We start from the raw sequence: 27,439 nt of genomic DNA, 5'->3' as shown, positions 1-27,439 counted from the left end.
AAGGGACCCCAAATATTCAGCTGTCAGCAGTGACAAGACTAAATGAGAGTGCTGAACATATGGATATCAATAAAAATTTACACATTGCCAAACGTGCCTCTGATATTGAATGTGATGATAATGAAGCAGAGTCTGACTCACACTTCTTTCTTATAAATCATGGCAACATTTTTTTCAAAACTATTTACGATACTTGGAAAAATAAAATGCTGACAAGCAATGATAACGGATTGTTATTATAACCCCATCAAAAACCAGGGGTGATCGTATATGCTCTAGAAAGGTAATAGGTTACTGACCCACTAGTAACACCAGTTTATTTAAATTGACAGAAAATACAAAACTGGCAGAACAGTTGAAACAAACCAGACACAAATTAAACAAAAATATTGCTGGTCAGTGTTTAAACCAAATACTAGTAACAAGAGGCTCTCAAGAGCCTGAATCGCTCACCTGTATTTCAGAGAAGATTTTTAAATGTTAGCAAACTTGATGAACAAATTGTGTAAAATTGTCTTTAAAGGGCAATAACTCCTTAAGGGGTCAATTGACAATTTTGGTCATATTAACTTTTTTTGTAGATCTTACTTTGCTGAACATTATTGCTGCTTACAGTTTATATATATCTATGATAATATTCAAAATAATAACAAAAAACTGCAAAATTTTGTTAAAACTACCAATTCGGTGGCAGCAACCCAACAATGGGTTGTTTGATTCGTCTGATAATTTCAGGGCCGATAGATCTTGACCAATTAAACAATTTTACCCCATGTCACATTTGCTCTAAAAGATTTAGTTTTTGAGATATGAGCCAAAAACTGCATTTGACCCTTATGTTCTATTTTTAGCCATGGCAGCCATGTTTGTTGATGGATACAAACTTCGGATACAATTTATAAACAAGATACCCTAAGGAACATTTAGTTAAAGTTTGAAGGTAATTGGCCCAGTAGTTTCAGAGGAGAAGATTTTTAAATGTTAGCAAACTTGTTGAACAAATTGTGTAAAATTGTCTTTAAAGGGCAATAACTCCTTAAGGGGTCAATAGACAATTATGGTCATATTAACTTTTTTGTAGATCTTACTTTGCTGAACATTATTGCTGCTTACAGTTTATATATATCTATAATAATATTCAAAATAATAACAAAAAACTGCAAAATTTTGTTAAAACTACCAATTCGGTGGCAGCAACCCAACAATGGGTTGTTCGATCGCCTGAAAATTTCAGGGCCGATAGATTTTGACCAATTAAACAATTTTACCCCATGTCACATTTGCTCTAAAAGATTTAGTTTTTGAGATATAAGCCAAAAACTGCATTTGACCCTTATGTTCTCTTTTTAGCCATGGCAGCCATGTTTGTCGATGGATACAAACTTCGGATACATTTTATAAACAAGATACCCTAAGGAACATTTAATTAAAGTTTGAAGGTAATTGGCCCAGTAGTTTCAGATGAGAAGATTTTTAAATGTTAGCAAACTTGTTGAACAAATTGTGTAAAATTGTCTTTAAAAGTCAATAACTCCTTAAGGGGTCAATTGACAATTATGGTCATATTAACTTTTTTGTAGATCTTACTTTGCTGAACATTATTGCTGCTTACAGTTTATATATATCTATAATAATATTCAAAATAATAACAAAAAACTGCAAAATTTTGTTAAAACTACCAATTCGGTGGCAGCAACCCAACAATGGGTTGTTTGATTCGTCTGAAAATTTCAGATCTGATAGATCTTTACCAATTGAATAATTTCACCCCATGTCAGATTTGCTTTAAAAGCTTTAGTTTTTGAGATATAAGCCAAAAACTGCATTTGACCCCTATGTTCTATTTTTAGCCATGGCGGCCATGTTTGTCGATGGATCAAAACTTCGGATACAATTTATAAACTAGATACCCTAAGGAACATTTAATTAAAGTTTGAAGGTATTTGGCCCAGTAGTTTCAGAGGAGATGATTTTTGAAATAGTTTACGACGACAGACGACGATGGACGCCAAGTGATAGTATAAGCTCACATGGGGCCCTTCGGGCCCCGGTGAGCTAAAAAGGCTATCGCATACATGACATACATACTTGAAAGAAACATATTTGAGATAACAGGGGATGAACATCTTTTGTTTGAAATATATGATTACATTATGAAATGCCTCATTTCAATATTTAGATGATGAAAAAAAAAACAATACACTCAGGAGCTTGGTGGTGAAAAACACAATTTGATATTTGCTTGAGGGGTGAATTGGAATTAATAATGCAATTGAAAAAAATATTTCACTCAATTACATCAAAATTGGTGGGTAAAAAACCCAAATTGTGAATTTTTATCTGGAGCTCTGTTCAAAACTATCAGCATTATGAAACTTGAAGGCACAGAAGAAATTCTGCTAACCAGAATCAAGAATTTATTCTGTTGGCTGCTTCAGCAGATCACAAAAATGGGGAATTTAAAGAACAATCCACACATTATTCCTACCAAGTTTTGGTAAGACCCACCTCGTAGATTTCAGATGAGATGAGGATATTGTTTTTTTTTTTTCATACGCTGCAATGCCAGTAGCAGCCAAACTCGACACTCAATGTGGAATCTTTGATGTTTCTCTATCTTCATCTGGACGTTAGAGGATACTTCAATCGGTATTTGAATAAAGATTTGTCTTTGTACTTCCAGATAACATGTTAGAAAACTCATCCATCGGCAATATTTTTAAAACAATAGGGACGAATTGAGAAATGTCTAAATAGATCGAGAAAATTACTTCGCTCTTCTCTTTAATAACATAAGCGGTACCAATTTTTTTATGCACCAGATGCGCATTTCGACAATTAATGTCTCTTCAGAGGTCTTCTCTTTAAATAGAAAAAAAAAAACTATTTTCTATATTATCATCTCTACCAACAGGAAGACACCACACTCCTATATACAATTATCTTTTGGAGACGCAGTGTTGTGTTTGTTTAGATAGATAAAGTAACACTACCTCGACTATTTTCCAAGTGAGCGGAGAGGATTGGATGCTGGTTTACGTTCACGTATCTTATATTTTGTAGGCACTATTTGAAGATGACAAATAATTATCACCACAGTCAAATAAAATATACTGACTTGATTGTTCAATAACTATTACGTAGCCTTCATCACTAAGTTTTTTTGCATGATGGCCATCCTAACATATATGATCAGGAAAAAACATCAATAAGAAATATATTATAAGGTCACACTAATTACCAAACTAACTGTATGTATAACTTCTACTGTGATGATCAGTACAAAATGTAGGCCTAAAACATTGTCATAATTATCTGTGGGATATCAATAACCTGGTTAACAAGAACAGGTCCTTTGTAAATACAAAACATATTTCTAGATGATCCTTTCTTAAACTTAATTTGAGACATGTTAACTGCACTATATCCTATCGACAGTGGTCCAATGGTATAGCTTGATAAAAAAAAATGAACAAATTCTCTCTTGTTTGCGAAAATATCGTCAACTTGTGTGACTTTGCCATATAATGAACATATTCATATCAAATTATAAAAAAATCTACAAATCATGAATCAACATTGCACACGGCGGCGGGTGATGCCGTATATCAATCTAAGAATATAGGAGGATTCAGAATATTTTTTCAAACAAAAAGCGAAGATTTGTATTAACGACTCTGCTTTCATGTGCCTTTCAGTGCTAGTCTAAAACCCTTATTTCCTGCTCTATAGTAATCACTGTATAAGTTACAGCAACATGTTTTCTTTGTTAGATACGTCATTGTTTTCAAGTATTGAAGCGACTGAAAGGTCATTAAAACTAACCTCTACAAACTAGCTATACTACCACTTAATTCAATGTAATAATTTTCTATCGTAAATGAACAATTTAAAAAATCCCCAAAATGCCTACCAATATGCTATTATACGTTTTTTATACCCCGCTCCAAAGAGTACCTCTGCCCGTAAAGCTTTTTCAGTTTCTCCAATTTTCTTCTTTGTGTAGTCCCTAAAACGTAATGAACCTAGTCACAATAGCTCATCCTGTCAAACGCTGCTTTTGCTCAACATTGACAGTTTCGAGCTTTCTGGCGGACACTAATTGCTCAATTGTTCAGGTAAAATAATTTTACATTTTCAACCCCTAAATGACTGGAAAAACAAAGGCCTTGGGTCTCCCGGTGATGCCGTTTCTCTAAAAAATAGGAAATAGTTATAGACGACCGAAATATGACCCAAAAAAAAGAAACTTACAATGTTCAATGCATTTATCAATTTGAAATTGAAATAGAATTAAAGATAAGTCATTGGTTATGAGCAATTAATATTTTTATTTTTTATGGCCCTCCATCGGGATTTGAACAAGGATCGCTAGGTATAGGTTGAAGATCATATAAAGAACTGTCTGTATATATTGTATATACTTGATATTTTTTTCTATTTTTGAGATAGAGACATTGTATTGCAAAATCTGTTTCAATAGGTAATAGAAAATGCATTTGTTTAATGCTACTTTGATGTCTTGGATTTCAATTTGCACATTTTTGCCTATATGAGATAAATATATTGAAACAATTTAACTGTTTACAATTTTTATTCTTTTATAAAAAAGTTTTGAGTCGAAGATATACACAACTGAATAAAAAGAATATTGATACAAGATTGAATAACATTTTATGCAAATTACAACATTTTCATTACTTCTGATTTCGATATTTTCATTTTTCTATCTTTTAAAATACAGTCATATGGTATGATAATTGTTCTATATTTCTAAAAAAAAAAGGTCCAGACACAACTGACATTTTAGGAATAGGTGAGATAAACAGGCTTCGTTTTAGTCTTCGATCTGATCTGTATGCAGTAAAAGATAACCAAGAACTTTAGGTTTTAATCCAAATTTTAGCACAATGCTTATGATCCGAATTAATTCGGGTTCATAGAATCGATAAAGAGTTATCGTTGGTTATTTTTAATGTTTGTCTTGTTCATTTAACTCTAACCCTCGCATTTTCGACACCATATAAAACTTGTGAATGTATAGGCACTTTACCTTGACAAGACAGGTGTGGGATACCTGTACAAATTGAATCATTTTATACTATCCCACTTTTATTTGTATTTTGAATATGACGTATACATACACAAAAAAATATAACTTACACTACTTCAATATTGGGTTTCAATCAAGTTTTGACTCATATGTACCAGTGACCTAAACTTTGAGTACAACACGGGCTGTGGGCTTCGTTCTCCTTAATATTATCGTTGGGCTTCAGTCTCAAGTTTAAGGACTCCGGGCTCTATACAGCAATGTTTTCAGTTGAGAATATATGTTGGTTCTTCAATAAGCTTCAGTGTGTTAAAGGCGGTCTAGTCGCATGGATATCGAATTTTACATGACACGAGGTGCATGACAGAAATGTGACCAATATATAACATGTGTTACTCCGAGGAGAGAACAAACTATTCATATTTTGTTGGTACCTTTCGAACTATCTTATTTTTTCGCCTCCCGATTCTTTTCAAAGAAAAGCAGTCATTCTGTTTCGTATCACCTGATCGAAATGTATGACAAAACAATCAGATATTTAAGGTTTGTTTGTAATCTGTCCAGTCCCAAAAACAAAACAACTTATCAAATTACATCGTTATCGCTTCATTTTATAATTGCGAATTATTTATAACAATGGATTTACATATTTAGAAGATAATTGCATATTTTATGTAATTTAATGATACAATCAGGTGACTATAGAACATATTTGAAACTAATCGATCCCACCCACCAACTACGGTCAATTGATTGCTTATAAAAAGGGTGAACAAGGATAGATATCAGTATAAACTTTTCAGCTATAGTACAATGCAGATATATTTCTTTTCATATTTGTGTGGTGTCGTGTGTGTAAGTCTGTTGGCTGTTCATGCAATACCAAGTTTTGAGGATTTTTTATCCAGCGATCAACCATGGTCGGCAAGTATATTTACTTATTGTATTTTACATAATTTCAAGTGTTTAATAGTGAATGAAAATTTAGTCAGTATTCGATTATTTCTTTCAAATAAATATTTCATCACAGTTATTTTTTTTATTACTATTATTTCGAGAGAGTAATTAGCGAGATCAAGAATTAAATACTATAATTCATAGAAAATTGTAGCAAAAAGGATAAATAAATGGTTTAAGATTGAAGACATCTAATTGGGGAATGGACCCCCCTTTTTTCTAAATATTTGTTTTTGCTTTAATTTTTATTTAGTACATATTCTATAATATTTTAATCTATTTTCATTTATTTGATGTGTTCTTGTTCTTATCCATACGACATTACAATAACAGTAGTCAGAATAGAGGCGCATTATATATAAACTACTATTCAGTATTGTAATATTGTATGAATAAGAGAAAGAACACGTTAAATATTTAGGAAAGGGGGGGGGTCCCGAAGCGCCTTGTGACTTCCAGTACTTATCTGCTAATCTATAACCATTGTTTCTCTCTTTATCGAAATCACTGCACAAGTTATAGCAATGTGTTTTCTATACTATATACATCATTGTTTTATTGAGACTGAAAGCCCTTAAAACTAATCTCTACAATCTAGATATACTACCACCGTGAATTCAATATAACAGTTTTCGATCGTAACTAAACAATCAAAATTTTTTTACCAAAAATGCCTACCAATATGCAATTACGTTTTTTTAACCCGCTCCAAAGGGTTCCTCTACCCGTTTGTCCGTAAAACCTTTTTCAGTTCTTTCAATTTTCTACTTTGTGTAGTTCTTAAAATGTCATTCCCATAGTCACAATTAGTCAACATAAAGCGGTGTATAAATTAGTGCGCAAAAGCTTGCATTAAAACTTAACGATCCTTTAAAAAAACTTGTTCTAAAAGGTTACAAATTAAACACTTTAATTAGATCTTTGAATATTGTTTTTACCGGTTTAAATATTGATTTTGTTGTCAATAAATTAAAACCCATCTAAATATTATTGCTTTACACATATGTACAATTACAATTGTCTTACAATTTGTCGATACACATAGTTTGGCATTGCACAATGCCATGTTTTTCTCTGACTGTTTTTACAGACGTCTTTACAATTAATCCATTGCATGTTGGATGTGTATACTGATCGGTATTTTAGTCTTATAGATACATGATTTTTTTATTATTTGTTATTGGCTTTCAGTCACTTAGAGTACTCTAAGATCTGTACCTTTTTTCTTTTGTCGTTTAGTTTGTTGTTTTTGCGCTTTGTTTCGATCTGAAGAGTTAAGCCATTTTCAACGGATTTTTATATTCATTCTATTCTTGTGTTGTGCTGTTTCGCCGATGTCCCATGTCAGGGAGAGGGTTTGGCGCCCGCAAAACATGTCTAACCCCGCCACATTCTATATGTGCCGTAGTGTCTCAAGTCAGGGCCTGTAATTCAGTGGTTGTCGTTTGTTTCTGTTTGTCATATTTGATTTTTCGTTTGCTGTTTTGTACGTTAAGCAGGACGTTAGTATTCTCGTTTGAATTGTTTCTCATTTATCATTTCGGGGCCTTTTATAGCTTGCTATTGCTCATTGTTGAAGGCCGCACGGGGATACGGGCCAACCTCTTCTTCTGTGTCGGATTGTCAATCATACCACATCTTCTTATTTTCATAGTTCTTCACGAGAATATACTTTTAAAAACAATTTTTAAATGTGTTTGTATAAAATTATCATAAACAGTTTTTATGTTATCATATCATTTAATATGTTTGTTACAAACATGACCTCCATATATTTGTAGAAACGGAAACAATGAAACAGTACTTGACCTATAACTTCCTGAAGATAATTATTTCATTAAAAAAGCACTTCTTCAATAATTACATTTACAGAAATAAACCACTAAAAATGTGACGGAATTACTCATCGCTGAGACATGGTGATTTTATGGTATATGCGTTGTACTTCTACTCTTTTGAATGGCTAGCATCAAGAACATGTACAGTTGGGTGCTTAATCAATCGAGACTATGTCAATTAAGAGCAATTTAACCAAAATGATCTGGAAGTGAAAGGATTCACAAGTAAATAAAAACTGTTACTGGAACAAACATTTCTGTTTTATTTAACATTTACAACTGACAAAATAGATTTAATTACCGCAAGACAAAATTCAAAGTTTATACTGTAAGTTTAAGATAGACAAATAATCCACCGAATGAAAAAGTCTGACCATATGGCTCTCTCGATCCTATAACTTCAAGAACACCTATGGCTCTTCCGATCCTATACCACCAAGAACACCTATAATGGCTCTCCCGGTCCAATACCTTCAAGAACACCTATGGTTTTCCCGATTCTATACCTTCAAGAACACATATGACTCTCCTGATCCTATACCTTCACGAACACATATGGCTCTCCCGATCCTATACCTTCAAGAACATATATTGCTCTCCGGATCCTATACTTTCAAGAACACCAATGGTTCTCCCGATCCTATACCATCATGAACACCTATGACTCTCCCGATCCTATACCTTTAAGAACACCCAACTCCAATATAAAAACTAAGACGAATGAAGTTAGAATGTAAAGTGCATGAAGATGTAAGAGATAAATATCTTTTTCATCTTGAGATTAATAGCTGAAATTTTAAGTTGTAAAATTCCGTAATTCATGCAGAAAAAAATCTTTTTATTACAAAATATGACTAACAAAGTTTGTAAAGGAGTGCATTTTTTTTATTGTGTCTCACGTCTCTACAGGTTAGCAGTAAACAACAATGATTTATAAATCTATAAACATTTATGAGTGCAATATACTTAAACTATACTTTCAATATGTTAATAAACAAGTTTTATGATACTTAGCGAAGGAAAAATATATAGAAATTAAAGAAAATCAAGAAGTGTTACCATGTCAAAAAAGAATGATACTTAAATATTAACAAATCGAAGAACATCTTCAAGATATAACACGTTTGAGTTTAATTGAATAACTCAACAAAATTTCGAAAAACTGACTAGAGCTCTCAATTTCATACCTCACTGAAATCTAGCAAAATGTAATAAGACGAACAAACTTAGAAAAGAACGGACGATCACTACGTATTTATACTCCCCTTTGTCAGTATTCCCGCTCGAATAAAAGACAACAGATACTATGATATATATAATACAGTTGTCATATATATATCCAACGCAATCATAGGTTTGAACGTTGTTTTCAATTTAGACTTATATATATATATATTTCGTTTGGGCTTGTATTATATTTTCCTTCGGGTTTATATGATCCGTTCATCCTATTTCGACTCTTTAAAATTCAAGAGTCTTTCCTAAATTGAGGTAAATTATAAGGCCTTCCAAATACCGTTTCGATCCCTAACATCACTGAAGAGACATAAATTGTCGAAATCCGGATATGGTGTACACATTTTTGCACCTCATGTTTGTGGTATACCATCTTTTCCACAAGTTTATTGTTTTCTGTTTGGTATTAAATTAATATTAAGATCCATTTTGTTAGATCTGGTGATCAATTTATTTGGCAATCGCCAATGGCAGTCAGCAGGGTTTAAGAACATCAGTTGTTCGACCTGTTAGTCAAATGCGTTTTGTTAAAATAGACTTTTTCACTTTTTTGGTATTTTGGAAATTGTTGTTTGTGCTGTATTTAGACCCCTCTACCAAGAAATTTGTTTTGCATGCACACGTATAAAAATTGCGGTTTTTATCCCACGTAATCATAGGTTTGAACGTTGTTTATATATATACAAGTCTAAATTGAAAACAACGTTCAAACCTATGATTACGTTGGATAAAAACCGCAATTTTTATACGTGTGCATGGAAACAAATTTTTTGGTAGAGGGGTCTAAATACAGCACAAACAACATTTTCAAAAAGACCAAAAAAGTGAAAAAGTATATTTTAACAAAACGCATTTGACTAGCAGGTCGAACAACGGATGTTCTTAAACCCTGCTGACTGCCATTGGCGATTGTCAAATAAACAGATCACAAAGATGTAACAAAATGGATCTTAGCTATTTATTTAATACCAAACAGAAAACAATAAAATTGCGGAAAAGATGGTATACCGCAAACAAAAGGTGCAAAAATTAGTACACCATATCCGGATTTCGACAATTAATGTCTCTTCAGTGATGTTAGGAATCGAAACGGTATTTGGAAGGCCATAAAATTTACCTCAATTTAGGATAGACTCTTGAATTTTGAAGAGTCGAAATAGGATGAACGGATCATATAAACCCGAAGGCAAATATACAAGCCCAAACGAAAAAATATAAACAAGTCTAAATTGAAAACAACGTTCAAACCTATGATATATATATATACGGTTGTACTACAGAACTCATAATTCCATACTAACGGTCCTTTACCTACAATTCCATCAGAAACATAATCAAGACATTTTTAATTTACGTATCTGCCAATATGTAAATTCCCTTAAAGTATTCATATCGAAAAATAAAAATAAAATAGGTATCTCAGTCTTTTCACAACAAATCATATCATTCGCCATTTACTTTATACACATTTAAATAAAACAAATTATCTCCTCTTTGGCTATATCAAATGACTATGTTCAAACTAGTTGTAGATTCATTTTTTGTTATTTCCATCAAAGTTTTGTATTAGTCAATTTATTATCATATGAACAACTTCGTATTTTTAACACGAAGGATACCAATAGTGGAGATAGAACTGCTGTATTGTGTTGGGTTTGTTTTGCTCAAGAACTTTGTTTTTTAGACCGCTGCTGGTTCGTCGTATTTCTTTTTTAGTAGTTTGTTTTTTAGACCGCTGCTGGTTCGTCGTATTTCTTTTTTAGTAGTTTGTTTTTTAGACCGCTGCTGGTTCGTCGTATTTCTTTTTTAGTAGTTTGTTTTTTAGACCGCTGCTGGTTCGTCGTATTTCTTTTTTAGTAGTTTGTTTTTTAGACCGTTGCTGGTCCGTCGTATTTCTTTTTTAGTAGTTTGTTTTTTAGACCGCTGCTGGTTCGTCGTATTTCTGTTTTAGTAGTTTGTTTTTTAGACTGCTGCTGGTTCGTCGTATTTCTGTTTTAGTAGTTTGTTTTTTAGACCGCTGCTGGTTCGTCGTATTTCTGTTTTAGTAGTTTGTTTTTTAGAGCGTTGCTGGTTCGTCGTATTTCTGTTTTAGTAGTTTGTTTTTTAGACCGTTTCTGGTTCGTTGCATTTCTGTTTTAGTAGTTTGTTTTTTAGACCGTTGCTGGTTCGTCGTATTTCTTTTTTAGTAGTTTGTTTTTTTAGACCGCTGCTGGTTCGTCGTATTTCTGTTTTGGTAGTTTGTTTTTTAGACCGTTGCTGGTTCGTCGTATTTCTGTTTTAGTAGTTTGTTTTTTAGACCGTTGCTGGTTCGTCGTATTTCTGTTTTAGTAGTTTGTTTTTTAGACCGTTGCTGGTTCGTCGTATTTCTGTTTTAGTAGTTTGTTTTTCCGACTCATATTTTATAATTGTCTCTTTGGTATCTTCTCCCCTTTTTGTACACACAAAAAAAAAATGAAAAAATCGACTTGCCATTTATTTGAGTATATAAATAAGCAAAACATGAATTGGTGATTGAAAATCCTTTCGGAATTTTGGGTCCTCAATGGTTTTCAACTTCGTACTTTATTTGACCTTTTTAACTCTCTTGATTCGAGCGTCACTGATGAGTCTTTTGTAGACGAAACGCGCGTCTGGCGTACACAATTTTAATCCTGGTATCTATGATGAGTTTAATTATCTCACATATTGTATAATAAAAATTGATTTGATCTTGTAACCGCTTATGAAAAAAAATATCTGGTTTTAAAATTGCATCTGACATGAACAGTATATTGCGGCATTTGTGTGTTTGATAGTTCTTTCACGATTAGATACTAAAATATTTTGTTAAGAGAGGGACATGTAAAATTAAATATATGCCAATGTATGTCCGAGTCTGGATTTGAGAGGAGTAAGGTAAGTCACGATTAACGGTAGCATCCCATTTAAATACGAATTTTAATCAGGATTAAACGGGTTCAAGTGCTAACTCGTAGGCCATTCAATAAAGTAGAATGTCTCGAACTTGTAAAACACTATGGATCCTGTATTCAAACAAAATGGAGCTCTAGTACCACCGAAATCTCATTTTTACAACATCTACCCTATTATTTTCATGTCTACCACCCAGTAGATACTGTGTTTAAAGTGGACATTTCAATAAAAATAAAATTGAAAATATTATACCTACACAACCTGCGTCATTATTCATTTTTTGAAGTATTACATTCAATACTCCTATTTCTCTACCCCTTTATTCAATATAAACACATGTTTAACAATATCTTATGCATCTAAGTTTATTTTATATATAATTTTTATATTTCTCATAAATTTTAATTTTTATTACATCAATTTGTATATGAAGTTGTTAAAAAATTATTAAAAAAAAATGAATTAAAAAATAGTGAAAAACAGAAAAGAAAACAAAATCTACGAAACATAAGCAGAGTTTGTTCACTGTATTTCAATGTATAAATATTTCCTGAGGAAGATAGGTGGTTCTCTCCGGAAACTTCGTCTTCTTCCACAAATAAAAACTGGCCGTAACGAGATCGCAAACATGAATAGTGCTGAAAGTGGTGTTAAGCACCAACTATTAATCAATATATATATATATATAAATAATGGTAGATCATATATACCTTCAAATAACATAAATGCAAGATGCCAATTGCCATATTACAAATTTTGAATTACTTATATACATAACACAAATGTACTAATTACAAAAGCACATATTTCAATTTTTTTTAAATTACATAGTTGGAAAGTTCGGGTTACAATTCTCAAATGTTCAATTGTCGAGTGGCACTGTTACAAATTAAGAATATCAAAGTTGGAATTTCAAAATTGGAGTTGCATACATACAATTTAAGAATTGCAAAGTTGGAATTGTGCCACCTTTGTTTTTCCATAGCGATATATATGTAGCCCAAAACCGCTAGTTTGATAGAATTTGGCAAATGTTTAATAATGGATAATAAAGACATTATTAAAAAAAAATTCTGTAGAAAAAAAAGTTGCATATTGGTTTTTTTTATATGAATTATTTTTGTTTTTGGTTTGACTATCTTTCAAAATGCAGTCGCTTTTTATTTCATTTTCCTAAATTCATTCCATATTTTTGACTCCTGTTTAGAATTATAGAAGAAATGAATTCCCCCATTATAGGGAGGAAAGTATTAGAAAACAGACAGTCCACAATATTTTAGCATAAATATGAAATAGCCAACATCCTTGACATCAGCAAACACGACCCAAGATAATAAGATAATTTCAGATAAATGTTTCCAATTAAAGGCGATTTGTCTCGGTTTATGCGGTTAATTTTCGATGTATTAGTTTTACTTGATGCCCTATTGTAAATTCTGCCTGCATTGATCAGTTATAAAGCTATTATTTGTCAATTTTATGTTTATCCCAGAAGTTTTAAACCAACAAACAATAGGCATCTGGTATTATAGAATTGTCAATTTATCTGATTAACCATCCATTAACCGACCGTTACTTGTAATCTATATCGGAGATGTAAATATATAATAGTTTAATTAATTTTGACGCCATAGCATTTTTTTATATAACAAAATTGATTAAACAGCAGGCGCAGATCCCTAAGTTCAGGTTTGTTGGCAGCACAACTCTGACATTTTAACCGAGCAGAGCTGAAAGAAATATTTTTTTCTGTGTCTTATGTCTTTTTTTCGATTTAAGGAAGGGCGCGTAATGTAATAGTAGTACAGATTTGTTTTATTTCATTGTGTTGTATCATCTTTTTAAATACACAAAATACCCTAAAATCTATTAAAGGAGAATAAATGATAAGGTCACGTTGTCACAGTCACGGTTTGGCCCCTAGAATCAAAGACGCTTGGGGCTTGGATCACCCTTTTCCTTTATTTTTTTATTACTCGCCGCAATATAGCCTTTTGTGCTGATACGGCGTTAAGCAATCACCAATCAATCAATATTCTTATATGTGGAAAATAAGTATAACGAGGCATGCTATGTTACATAATATCTACTGTTATTGTAGTATCGTATGGATAAGAACAAGAACACATTTAATCATTTTAACAAGACTACTTACTAAAAACTTAATGACAAAAAACCAACGGAAGGAAAAAAAAGGGGAATCCATGCCCAAGCGCCTGTGCCTAGATATATAAAACGTTAAGTACAAGAAACCCTACACAAAGCTATGTCGAAGTTGATGGAACAAGTTCTAATGAAGTTAAATAAAATAAATGAAGCATATGTCATCCCAAGAACTCAGTCGTTATATTCAGCTGCTCTAGATACAAAGGGTTACGTAAACTGGCTAACGTTATCTCTCCATTCTTAAATTGCTAATTTCAGAATACTCAGAATTTAAACTCATTGATCATCTTAACAAATATTTGAATTTCTGATGTAAATAGTTTGTCGATAAAAAGATTAAAAGATGTGGTATGGTTGTAACGAGACAACACTCTACCGGAGACGAAATGTGTTGAAGTTAGAAAGTATTGTCCTTCAACAATGAGCCGAAAAACCATCCCACATAGGCCCCAACATGGCAAATGTAAAACGATAAGCAGTTTAATGACTCCTATTGACAGAATTGTAAAGTAATATAATTTTGAAATTTTGCAGGGTTTGCCCCAATGCAGCTGGCTAAATAAACCTTGCGATTATGCATTGAAGACAATCTCACAAAGACGTTCACCTAACGGAGATGTCGAGCGAGAAGAGACACTATTTGAAACAACAACAGAGATCTGCACATGCCCAGATGGTGTTGCTTGTCCGCGAGGATGGGACAATGTACCAGGAAAAACAATTACACGAAATCTTTTATCATCAGGTAAGATATAGAGGAAACTGAATTTTACGTTTAGGATGAATGGAATTGAACTATCTTAATATGAATAAAAGGTTTTGTTTTCATACACAAAAGTATTGAATGTCTGCCCGCATGATGATAGTTTCTGATCAATTTATTCATACTTGGGCCAAGTTAACAACACTTTGCTTCTGTCGACCATCCGTCGTAAGATCATTTACATTTTTATCATTTCTTCAAAACCACCAAGCTTATTTGAGCAAAACCTGACAGGGATGGTATACAGAAGTTCTTATAACAATTACTTACTCGATGGTCAACTTGATTTGTTTTTTTCCTAAACAAGTTTGATTTTACAAGGTACTTGTAGTTTATTTTAAACTTGTAGGAAAACGTGTTGAATACAAGTCGAACTATTGCACGGAACCAAGTCCAGATAGAATTTGTAATGTGGAAGAAGAGGAAGTGGCAGTTGTAATGACTGGGGTTATGTACCCTGATGTAGTTGAGAGCGCGAACTGTGCTTGCCCAAACAATGATTTCAACTTACAATTGAAGAGAGCTTACTATGTGTCCACTTTCAAAATCACACATGAATTTGTTTGCAGTATGGTAAATATTTTTCGGAGTGTAAAATAAAACCAATAAAATAACATGCATAAATGGAAATTTTTCTTTTGATATTCGAGTGAGTTAACATCCTTTATTTTTAGAGGAGTGTATTAAGCACGTAACTAAGTCTGGAGACAAATTTTACTACCGGACCGAATTTACTGTTATATTGTATCGTATCAGAATATATAATAGTATATTCCAAAAATATATGTCATGGGATGTTCAGTCATTCCTTCCACTTTACAAAGTTCTATCTCCTATAATTGAGCATGATTCAAATATTTTTCACTGGACCTTACGCAATCATCTATCCCTCCTCAACAATTTTCGATTAGGGAACACTATTCAATAACACATCAATCGCTGTCGGGTCTAAACCTTAATATAAATTCCAATATAATTATTCATTTACATGTACATGTATCTAAAAACAAATGAACCATGTGTCCATTTTATGACAAAAATGACGTTTTGGGCACAAAATGGTAAGCGCACCACTATACATGATTGACATATTTAAAATTCACGAAAAGCACATATAAGTTTCATTGGTCAGCTCTGGGTCACTATTTTAAATTAAAACTTTGACATTTGTCATCGCCCATTAATATTACAAATCATATATAGCCACACCTCTTTATGATCATATTGAACGCAATCAAAGCTACGCTTTTCGTGCATCAATACGTTAATTCGTAAAAGGAGTTATATATATATATATATATATAAAACCAAATTATTATTTTTTAGATTTTAAAAGCTTTATGTTTATTCAAAACTGTAGCAATTAGTAGCAATCTAAAAATGAAAGCACAAACAAATTTCTTAAATGTGCTTAATATTTTTTTGAATAATTTTAGAGAACCTGCAACATGAACACATCCAATAGAAGAGTGTGCAAGAAAATAAAAAAGGACCAAACCACGGAATACAGGTGTACTTGTCCGGAAGAATATGAATGCCGCATGGAACCTTCAGCAAGAAAGGGTTATTGTGAAAGACGTGTTGAAATGTAGAAAGAATAATTAAGAATTAAAATATACTGATTAGCATTAGTGAATTGTTAGTAACACCAATTAAGAAACGGTGCAAAAATGAACAAATACATGTAAAAATATGTTCTTATAGTTTGTTTTTTGTTTTGTTTATTTTTTTGTAAAGCTTTTCCATAACTGCCATTCATTTATTGTAAATGTTCTTACACGTTTTGTGTACATATATGTTGTTTTTAAGTGCTTTTTATTAATATCTTAAATACATTTTATGGAAACAATTGTGGACTAGATAGTTGTTTGCACACAATAGAAATGAATATCCTATGAATCCGGTCGTTTAGGTACAGAAGTTCCCTTGAAGATTTGTGTGACCACGAATACCGACTCATTATTTTCAATGAGTTTTGTTGATGAAATAACTATACAGTTTATGGAAAGTAACTAAGGGTATATTAATAAATGATATTATGGGTATATGCCAAATAGACAACACCTCATCGACACAAATAAACAAAAGACATATAATGATAATTCCATGACCAAAACAAACCTGTCCAAAAAAATACAGAAAAGGGAAAATGTAAAAATAGTCAATTCAAATGTTTTTGCGTTTTTAAATGTAACTGTCCCTTTGGTTTGAAATTAGAATAGGACTGATCATAACAATCGATTTGGATATTACATTATAAAAATAAGGAGATGTGGTATGATTGCCAATGAAACAACTATCCACCACAGTTCAAATGAAGTTGGTGTCAGGAATTATAGACAATCGTACGGCCTTCAACAATGAGAAAAACTATGATGTCAAACGCATCATTAAACCACAATGTCTTTCGTCAGGTATTTGTCGAATATTTTGGCCTAAAGGTTTTCAAATGTTTTTTTGGTTCAGTCTCTTGAAGAAAATAACTTTGCTTTTTCTGCTTATGTTACACAGAGTAACTTTAGTTTCAACGTTTATAGTTATTTGACATCATTATTACACGAAAACGTACAAATAATATTTTACTAAAAAAGAAGGAGGTAATTTCATTCAACGTGGTCTATTTATACACTTAAACTTTAGAACGCTCATTTGAGACAATGCTGTATGAATTTTTATAATCTATTTTCGATTTTATGTTTATATGATGGCGAAAAATAAAGTCCTTTAGCTGTATATAAATATATAAATGTATTGTGTTTTTGATATTAACTGATCTTTTAAACTTTTAAGCATAATAACTGACATGTTGTGTTGATAAAGCGCAAATGTCCTATTGAAAAAGCGCGAATGTCCATTAAAAAAGCGCTAACAACCTATCAAAAAGCGAAAACTTCCCGCGCCGCTATCCCGTTGTGGAAAAAAGAATTGAGGGGCATCATATATACACTACTGTTATTGTTATATCGTATGGATTAGAGCAAGAACACATGAGTGAAATTAATTTAAAATATTCAAGAATATTTACTTAAAAATACAATTTTATCAATTTCCGTAGTAATATAAATCAAGATCAGTTTCATAATTTAATTTTGAAAAACAATAGTTCAGATTGTTTTTTTTTACATGGCTCTATTACAGACTTCGTCCCCTTTCACGAGTAAAACCTGCCTCATAACAAAATGCGTACATGTAGACTAATATTTTGTTCAGAAACGCATATATAAATATAAGCTTTGGTGATCTTCACTTGGAAATGAACGTTTACAATGCACCTATTTAACTGTTATTTATTTATATAGTGTACGCTCAAGTCCGAAGTATTAATTTTCTTCTGCTAACCACACATGCGCTGATTGATTGAATGTTTACTAAACGTCTAGATAGTGGGAAATTTCACATGGATACTCAGGACGAGAATCTATCAACAATACCAACAAAAGGTAGGCTCTGCAAATGGATAGTGATGAGGGGTGTGAAATTAAGACATCACCATATTTAACAACGCCATTCCGACCGAGTGTAGCTTGTATTTACACATCTCGCAGAGCGCAACGGACGCAACTCTTTGGCATGGGACGGGAGAAGCTCAATTGACCTGATGACCATTTTTCTATAGCCAAGTCAACCCTAAGTGACTGAAATGGAATTTGAAATTATTCAAGCAACTCTGTCGATTTTTCCACCAGTGATTTCGACCTTTAAATCATGAAGATATATGTAACTTAAGTGATCAAAACCTCTGGTAGAAAGATCGGAAGAGTTGCTATGCATATAATTTCCAACTATATTTTTATACGCCCGTCAAATTTTTGACGGGACGTATTATGGTATACAAATGTCCGGCGTCCGTCCGTCTGTCTGTCTGTCCGTCTGTCTGTCCGTCCGTCCGTCTGTCTGTCCGTCTGTCTGTCCGTCCGTCTGTCTGTCCGGCGTAAACATGTCGCACCGTAACTTGAGAATGACTTATCCAAATTTCATGAAACTTAATATAGTTGTTTCTTATGATGGTCAAACGATCTGTATACTTTTTGGTGATAATAAGATTAAAACTTTTTGAGTTACGGGACTTAGTAACTAAAACAGGTGTGTGTTTTTTTTCACATGTCGCGCCGTATCTCAAAAACAATTTATGATTATTGCTTAAAACTTTACACACTTCTTAGTTATATTAATCTTAAGATCTGTATACTTTTTTGTGATGATTCAAAATTTTGTTTTAGAGATATTGAGTATTTTGTTAAAAAAGGGGGAGGGGTTTTTCACATGTCGCGCCGTATCTCAAAAACGATTTATGATTATTGCTTAAAATTTTACACACTTCTTAGTTGTATTAATCTAAAGATCTGTATACTTTTTGGTTTTGATTCAAAATTTTATTTTAGAGATATTGAGTTTTTTGTAAAAAAAAAAAGGGGGTTTTCGCATGTCACGCCGTATGTCAGAAACTATTTATGCTTATTGCATAAAAATTCACACACAAGACGACGGGCGTATCATGCGCTCATGGCGCAGCTGATTATTATATTCATCAATTGGTGGTGAACAAACATAAAGTTCTTTCGGGACTATTGCATAAAGTTCATTCATTCAATAAATAAAATATGCTAAATATATCAATGTCAATAGGTCACTAAATTGCATAAAAGAGAAGTGAAAGATACCAAAGGTACATTCAAACTCATAAGTCGAAAATGAACTGAAAACTCCATGGCAAAAAAAAAGAAAAAGACCAAAAGACAAAGAATAGTATACAAAACACAGCACAGAAAACTAAAGTCTTAACAATTTCTTTCAAAATTTTAAATTGTACTTCATGTACTTTATATGATTCACATATTTATTTTTCTAAATTTTAAATTGTACTTCCTGTTCTACATATGTATTTGGAATGTCACATTACATGTTGTCTTCCAGGTCATTAGGAACAATTTTCTTCATCCAATTATCCTTATATATATATATATATATATTTGTTGTTCGACCTGTTAGTCAAATGCGTTTTGTTAACATATACTTTTTCACTTTTTTGGTCTTTTGGAAAATGTTGTTTGTGCTGTATTTAGACCCCTCTACCAAGAAATTTGTTTTGCATGCACACGTATAAAAATTGCGGTTTTTATCCAACGCAATTATAGGTTTGAACGTTGTTTTCAATTTACACTTGTATATAGTCAAATTCGTTTTGTCAAAATATACTTTTCACTTTTTGGTCTTTTGGAAAATGTTGTTTGTGCTGTATTTTGATCCCTCTACCAAGAAATTTGTTTTACATGCACACGTATAAAAATTGCGGTTTTTATCTAACGCAATCATAGGTTTGAACGTTGTTTTCAATTTAGACTTGTTTATATTTTTTCGTTTGGGCTTGTATTATATTTTCCTTCGGGTTTATATGATCCGTTCATCCTATTTCGACTCTTTAAAATTCAAGAGTCTATCCTAAATTTAGGTAAATTATATGACCTTCCAAATACCGTTTCGATCCCTAACATCACTGAAGAGACATTAATTGTCGAAATCCGGATATGGTTTATACAAATGTTTGCACCTCATGTTTGCGATATTCTATCTTTTTCGCAAGTTTTTTGTTTTCTGTTTGGTATTAAATTAATAATTAAGATCCATGTTACATCTGGTGATCAATTTATTTGGCAATCTCCAATGGCAGTCAGCAGGGTTAAAGAACATCAGTTGTTCGACCTGTTAGTCAAATGCGTTTTGTTAAAATATACTTTTCACTTTTTGGTCTTTTGGAAAATGTTGCCAGTTTGTGCTGTATTTTGACCCCTCTACCAAGAAATTTGTTTTACATGCACACGTATAAAAATTGCGGTTTTTATCCAACGCAATCATAGGTTTGAACGTTGTTTTCAATTTAGACTTGTTTATATTTTTTCGTTTGGGCTTGTATTATTTTTTCCTTCGGGTTTATATGATCCGTTTATCCTATATCGACTCTTTAAAATTCAAGAGTCTATCCTAAATTGAGGTAAATTATATGGCCTTCCAAATACCGTTTCGATCCCTAACATCACTGAAGAGACATTAATTGTCGAAATCCGGATATGGTGTATACAAATTTTTGCACCTCATGTTTGCGATATTCTATCTTTTTCGCAAGTTTTTTGTTTTCTGTTAGGTATTAAATCAATAATTAAGATCCATGTTACATCTGGTGATCAATTTATTTGGCAATCTCCAATGGCAGTCAGCAGAGTTTAAGAACATCAGTTGTTCGACCTGTTAGTCAAATGCGTTTTGTTAAAATATACTTTTCACTTTTTGGTCTTTTGGAAAATGTTGCCAGTTTGTGCTGTATTTTGACCCCTCTACATAGAAATTTGTTTTACATGCACACGTATAAAAATTGCGGTTTTTATCCAACGCAATCATAGATTTGAACGTTGTTTTCAATTTAGACTTGTATATACAAACAATTTGCGAAAGCAAATTTACAGATCTAACATTGTTGGGCTGAATTGTTGGGCTTATGTTTAGACGAGTTGTATATACAGAATGTACACAGCCATGTATCACCATCACTGCTGGTGATCCGATAGATAAATCTGTTGTAGAGTTGTCACTGGTTCAGACATTAACATGTAGCAACTCCATACGAGCTTTAATGACTGAGGTCAAATATTTTTTGCCCATTTCATCAACATTTTTTCCGATATTATCACAGAACAAAAAGGCTCTGCGCCGATGCTGAATTAAAGCTTATTAAAGTTCAACCTCTGAGAAAAACACACCAGTTCCTGCATTGAGAAGGAAATCATGTAAATCAGAAAAGAAACGTTTTCGAATGTCATTATATGCCTGGCATTCCAACAATACATACAAAACTGATTCTTCAATGCAACATATTTGACGTGTATTGATGCACTTTCTTTCAATTTCATGCGGAATAACAAAGCATTCAAATGGAAGACAGTTTGTGTCGTGCTTGTGTAATGTAAAATGAATGATAATCATCGAGGCTTCGCTTTTCAATGATTTCGGACTTAAGCTTCTTACAAGCTTCTATACCAAATCACTTATTAAACGTTTTTATATTAACGTTTCCATGTATATAATGGTCTAGTCCAGTGGACTGGAGTATGCCGTTAATATGTTTAAAATATACATTTTCTGATAATTTAAGTTCGTTGAAAATCATTTTGCAATATCTTGTACAAGGTAAAGAATCGAATTTAGCCAAATATGTGATCTTTTGACGGTCTTTATAATTTGTTAAGATTCCCATCTTAACTCCGATAATACAGCATTTTGGAAAGTTCATTTTAGTGTTCGTTATAACTTTAGCGACTTTGTACTGCCAGCTCAGTGTCTAGCATTTCGTAAGTTCCGGATTTTGACGTGGGGTACCATACGCCACAAGCATGATAAGTGGATGGACGTATGACCGAAATCCACAAGGGCGCTTACATTTGAGCGCATTTGGAGATTATTTTTTTTACGTTTGCGCGCAGCTTTTGAATATATTTGCGCACATTCATTTTACAGGTAACACAGGTAAATATTAAGATAATTTTTAATAAATATGTCGATAATAATTAGTTTTGAATATATTTATAATTTTAAATTATATATTTTTCATATTAATTCTAAAACAAAAATTAAATGATTGTCCATGTATTTTGTGTTTCTTGGCAATATTTTAAAGATTTCAAAACCACCGCATATGTCGAACTAAGAGGGCTTGATACATCAGCAGTTGTAAGTAAAAGTGAGAAAGAAAAAAACTGAGTATCTGATGGAGCAATTCCGATAATACCAGAATAGACTCGGAAAACTTTAATGGATTTATTTTCCGAAACCAGTTGCCTCCAAATTCTCAGCATGTACCTACATGTATAATCGATTCGGTACTATAAGTCTTCGGTTTTGCAATTTTACTTTGATCTGTATATATTTCCAGGATTTGGTGCTTGTGTATAATAAAACGAACTTGTCCTGCTAGAGTTGACCGGTAAAATGAATGCGCGCAAATGTAATCAAAAGCTGCGCGCAAACGTAATGATTTTTTTGCGCAAATGTAATGGTAATGCGCTCAAATGTAATGCACCGATCCACAAAGCACATCCAAAATTAAACCGATTAAAATCACCGTGTTCTCCTTAAACGCGAGTACTACAGTTAAGTTTCTGTTCAAAGTTTTCCTTCAGGTATTTCTCGAAATGATGATTTAATTTTAACGTTCTTGAAGTATTTATATTTTTTTACTTCACCAATTAGAACATCCCCTAGAAACCAGTTATTATTTGTGATCAACGTTTACCTACTTTAAGATCTTATCTCGCTGATCAATTTTGCTGTTTGAAGTTTTTCCCTATCTACATTTTTATTTTAGTTTTCAAAAAGGAAGAGTAAATTTATCATATTTAAAGGGCAATAACTCCTATAAGGAACCAAAAGACAATTTTGGTTGTGCTACTTATCTTGGTGATCATTTTTACTTGTTACTGTTTGTCTCAACCATTAAAGTTTTCAAGAAACGTGCTCCATGATTTTGTATTCATTGTTTATCAGGGTCACGATCGGTAAACTTCGAAACCAAAACCCGAAAGTTAATTAGCAGCCAAAGTTTTCGATCAACAGTCACCGAAAGAAATATTTTTCTGTCGACTGCACGTAACGGGTTCGTAATAACTTGTGTGACAGTTCATTTTGTAGTTGTTTAAATTGAAATAGTTGTTTCTGATTTCTCAAAGAAATGGACTTAGTTTAAACGATTACGTTAGATTAAAAGCAGGTCATCCCATTGTAGTCTAACAATAGTTACCGAAGACCCCTTATCATTATTTAAATAAGTTTTTCAAATTGTGACCATTTTGAATTGTTTTTTTTCACAATTTTCCCTTAGACTTCTATAGTAAACCCCTATGTTCTATTTTTTGCCATGGCGGCCATGTTGGTTGGATGACAGGGTCATCGGATACATTTTTCAATCAAGATACCCTATTGAAAATTGTGGCTAAGTTTAATTCTATTTGGCCCAGTAGATTAAGTGGAGAAGATTTTTGTAAAAGAATACAAAAATTTACAAAAATTGACTATAAAGGGCAATAACTCCTTAAGGGGTCAATTGACAATTCTGGTCATATTGACTTATTTGTAGACCGTTCTTTGTTGAACATTATTGCTCTCTATCTATAATAAAATTGAAAATAATAACCAAAAACTGCAAAATTTCCTTAAAATTACCAATTCAGGGGCAGCAACCCAATAACGGGTTGTCTGATTTGTCTGAAAATTTGAGGGCAGATAGATCTAAACCTGATGAACATTTTTACACCATGTCAGATTTGCTCTAAAAGCTTTAGTTTTAGAGATATAAGCCAAATTGCATTTTACCCCCATGTTCTATTTTTAGCCATGGCGGCCAACTTGGTTGATGGGCGGGGTCATCGGATACATTTTTAAACTAGATACCCTAAGGATGATTTAGGCCAAGTTTATTTTTTTATTTGGCCCAGTAGTTTCAGAGGAGAAGATTTTTGTAAAAGATTACAAAACTTTACGAAAAATTGTGAAAAATTGACTTTAAAGGGCAATCACTCCTTACGGGTTCAATTGACACTGTTGGTCATCAAACTTATTTGTAGATCTTACTTTGCTGAACAATTTTGCCGTTTACAGTTTATCTCTATCTATTATAATATTCAAGATACTAACCAAAAACTGCAAAATTTCCTTAAAATTACCAATTCAGGGACAGCAACCCAACAACGGATTGTCTGATGCGTCTGAAAATTTCAGGGCAGATAGATCTTAACCTGATGAACATTTTTACCCCAATGTAAGATTTGCTCAAAATGCTTTAGTTTCAGAGATATAAGCTCAAAGCTGCATTTTGCCCCCAATTCTATTTTTAGCCATGGCGGCTATCTTGGTTAATGGGCGGGGTCATCGGATACATTTTTTAAACTAGATACCCTAAGAATGATTTAGGCCAAGTTTGGTTTTATTTGGCCAAGCAGTTTCAGAGGAGACGATGTTTGTAAAAGTTAACAGACGACGACGACGACGGACGACGGACGCAAAGTGATGAGAAAAGCTCACATGACCCTTTTGGGTCAGGTGAGCTTAAAAGAGGTTCATGCACAAAGTACCTATGCAGTTCATAAATGACAAGCGACGATACCTTAAATTAGTGTCACATTCCGGTCAATATGCATGTAACAAGTTGGATGATCTAAATTAGCTAGCAAAATAATAAAACAAACACCTTAGCCCCTTTAAGGAAAAGAATAACAGTGTATAACTAATGATGAATGATCATCTACGAATCGACATCAATAACAGTGTATAACTAATGAAGAATGATCATCTACGAATCGGCATCAATAACAGTGTATAACTAATGAAAAATGATCATCTACGAATCGACATCAATAACGAGATAAAACATTGTACAGAATCAAACAACTTTATCTGAAAGATTATTCTGCCAATAAAAGCATAAAACGACTTACCATTGATGAAACTCCGGACACTGCTGTAAAAATGCGACACCTATCGTCTGGAGAAACCAAAATACTTCCCAGATGTAAACCTAATGAAGAAGGACAAAAAATAAAATAAAAATAAGAATGACAAACACTGCAACAAATGAAAAGGGAGGTTATTAGGATTATTAAAATCCTCTTTCGTTACTAATCAACCTTATATATAATAATAACATCCAAATATACATTGTAAGAGAATGAAGCCCAATAGCCTATCTGCTTTTGGATCGAAAACGAACTTTTGTACATCACGATTGACTAACATGGAACATCCCAATCAACAAACGATTGGTCATCATAAACATTCCCCTCTCTACAAACGATTGTACATCATGAACATCCCCCTCTATAAACGTTTATATATCATAAACATCCCCCTTCTACAAACGTTTGTACATCATGAACATCGCCCCTCTACAAACGTTTGTACATTATCGACATCCTCCCTCTACAAAAGTTTGTATATCATGAACATTTCCCCTCTACAAACGATTGTTGATCATGGGCATTTCCAACCTCTGCAAACATTTGTACACCATCAACATCACCCTCTAAAAACGTTTGTACATCATCAACATTGCCTCTCTACAAACGTTCGTACATCATCAACATCGCTCCTCTACAAACGATTGTACATCATGAACACCCCCCTCTACAAAAGTTTGTACTTTATGAACATTTCCCATCTACAAACGATTGTACATTATGAACATTCCCCCCTCTACAAACGTTTGTACGCCATGAACACTCCCCTCTACAAACGTTCGTTCACCATGGACATTCCCTCTCTACAAACGTTTGTACATAATGAACATTCATCCCTCTACAAACGTTTGTACATCATCAAGATCGCTCCTCTACAAACGATTGTACATCATGAACATTTCGCCCTCTACAAACGTATGTACATCATGAACATGCCCCTTTACAAACATTTGTACGTCATCAATACCCCCCTCTACAAACGACTGCACACCATGATCATTCCCCCCTCTACACACGATTCTATATCATGAACATTCCCCCTCTACACACGATTGTACATCATCAACATCCCCCCTCTACAAATGTTTGTACATCATCATCATTCCCCCTCTAAACCCGTTTGTACATCATAAAAATTCACCCCTCTACAAACGTTTGTACATCATCAATATCCTCCCACTACACACGTTTGTACATCATGAACATTCCCTTCTCTACAAACGATTGTACATCATGAACATCCCCCTCTATAAACGTTTGTACATCATGAACATCCCTCTCTACAAACTTTTGTACATCATGAACATCGCCCCTCTATAAACGTTTGTACATCATCGACATCCTCCTTCTACAAACGTTTGTATATCATGAACATTATCCCTCTACAAACGATTGTAGAACATGAGCATTTCCCCTCTACAAACGATTGTACATCATGAACATCACCCTCAACAAACATTTGTTCATCATGATCATTCCTCCCTCTACAAATGTTTGTACATCATGAACATCCTCCTCTACAAACTTTTGTACATCATAAACATCACCCCTCTATAAACGTTTGTACATCATCGACATCCTCCTACAAACGTTTGTATATCATGAACATTATCCCTCTACAAACGATTGTAGAACATGAGCATTTCCCCTCTACAAACGATTGTACATCATGAACATTCCCCCCTTTACCAACGTTTGAACGGAATAAACACTACCCTCTACAAAGTTTCTACACCATGGACATTCCTCCTTTACAAATGTTTGTACGCCATGAATACTCCCCTCTACAAACGTTTGTACATCATCAGCATCCACCCTCTGCACACGTTTGGTCATCATAAAAATTCACCCATCTACAAACGTTTGTCATCATGAACATTCCCCTCTACACACGTTTGTACATCATCTACATTCACCCCTCTACAAACGTTTGTACATCATCAGCATCCTCCCTCGGCACACGTTTGTTCATCATAAAAATTCACCCATCTACAAACGTTTGTACATCATGAACATC

The 27,439-nt window shown here is 33.1% G+C and overlaps 2 protein-coding genes across 2 annotated transcripts in view; one reads left to right on the top strand and one right to left on the bottom strand.

Moving 5' to 3' along the window:
• The window catches only part of LOC127728594 (pseudouridylate synthase TRUB2, mitochondrial-like), a 59,112-nt gene extending 33,646 nt beyond the window's left edge, over nt 1–25,466 (bottom strand). Inside the window, exon 1 of the mRNA XM_052236134.1 lies at nt 25,405–25,466. The gene's annotated coding sequence lies outside the window, so the exon portion shown is untranslated. The remainder of the gene's footprint in view (nt 1–25,404) is intronic.
• LOC127728606 (uncharacterized) lies at nt 5,707–16,775 on the top strand. Its single transcript, XM_052236153.1, has 4 exons — nt 5,707–5,977; nt 14,698–14,908; nt 15,276–15,499; nt 16,363–16,775. Exons 1-4 carry the CDS (start codon nt 5,867–5,869, stop codon nt 16,516–16,518), a joined length of 702 nt encoding a protein of 233 aa, XP_052092113.1. The 5' UTR covers nt 5,707–5,866; the 3' UTR covers nt 16,519–16,775.
• Nucleotides 25,467–27,439: the final 1,973 nt, after the last annotated feature.

Source organism: Mytilus californianus, unplaced genomic scaffold, assembly GCF_021869535.1.
Source record: "Mytilus californianus isolate M0D057914Y unplaced genomic scaffold, xbMytCali1.0.p SCAF_2, whole genome shotgun sequence".
Classification (NCBI taxonomy): domain Eukaryota; kingdom Metazoa; phylum Mollusca; class Bivalvia; order Mytilida; family Mytilidae; genus Mytilus; species Mytilus californianus.
Note: the sequence above shows the minus strand (reverse complement) of the source record. Positions and strands in the feature narration are given on the sequence as shown.

What these genes read in the sequence shown, in the direction of transcription:
- LOC127728606 (XM_052236153.1), top strand. Translation starts at nt 5,867, where the DNA reads ATGCAGATATATTTCTTTTCATATTTGTGTGGTGTCGTGTGTGTAAGT. An exon ending in CCAGCGATCAACCATGGTCG is followed by an intron (nt 5,978 to 14,697) that starts GCAAGTATATTT and finishes GAAATTTTGCAG; the next exon opens with GGTTTGCCCCAATGCAGCTG. An exon ending in ATGAATTTGTTTGCAGTATG is followed by an intron (nt 15,500 to 16,362) that starts GTAAATATTTTT and finishes GAATAATTTTAG; the next exon opens with AGAACCTGCAACATGAACAC.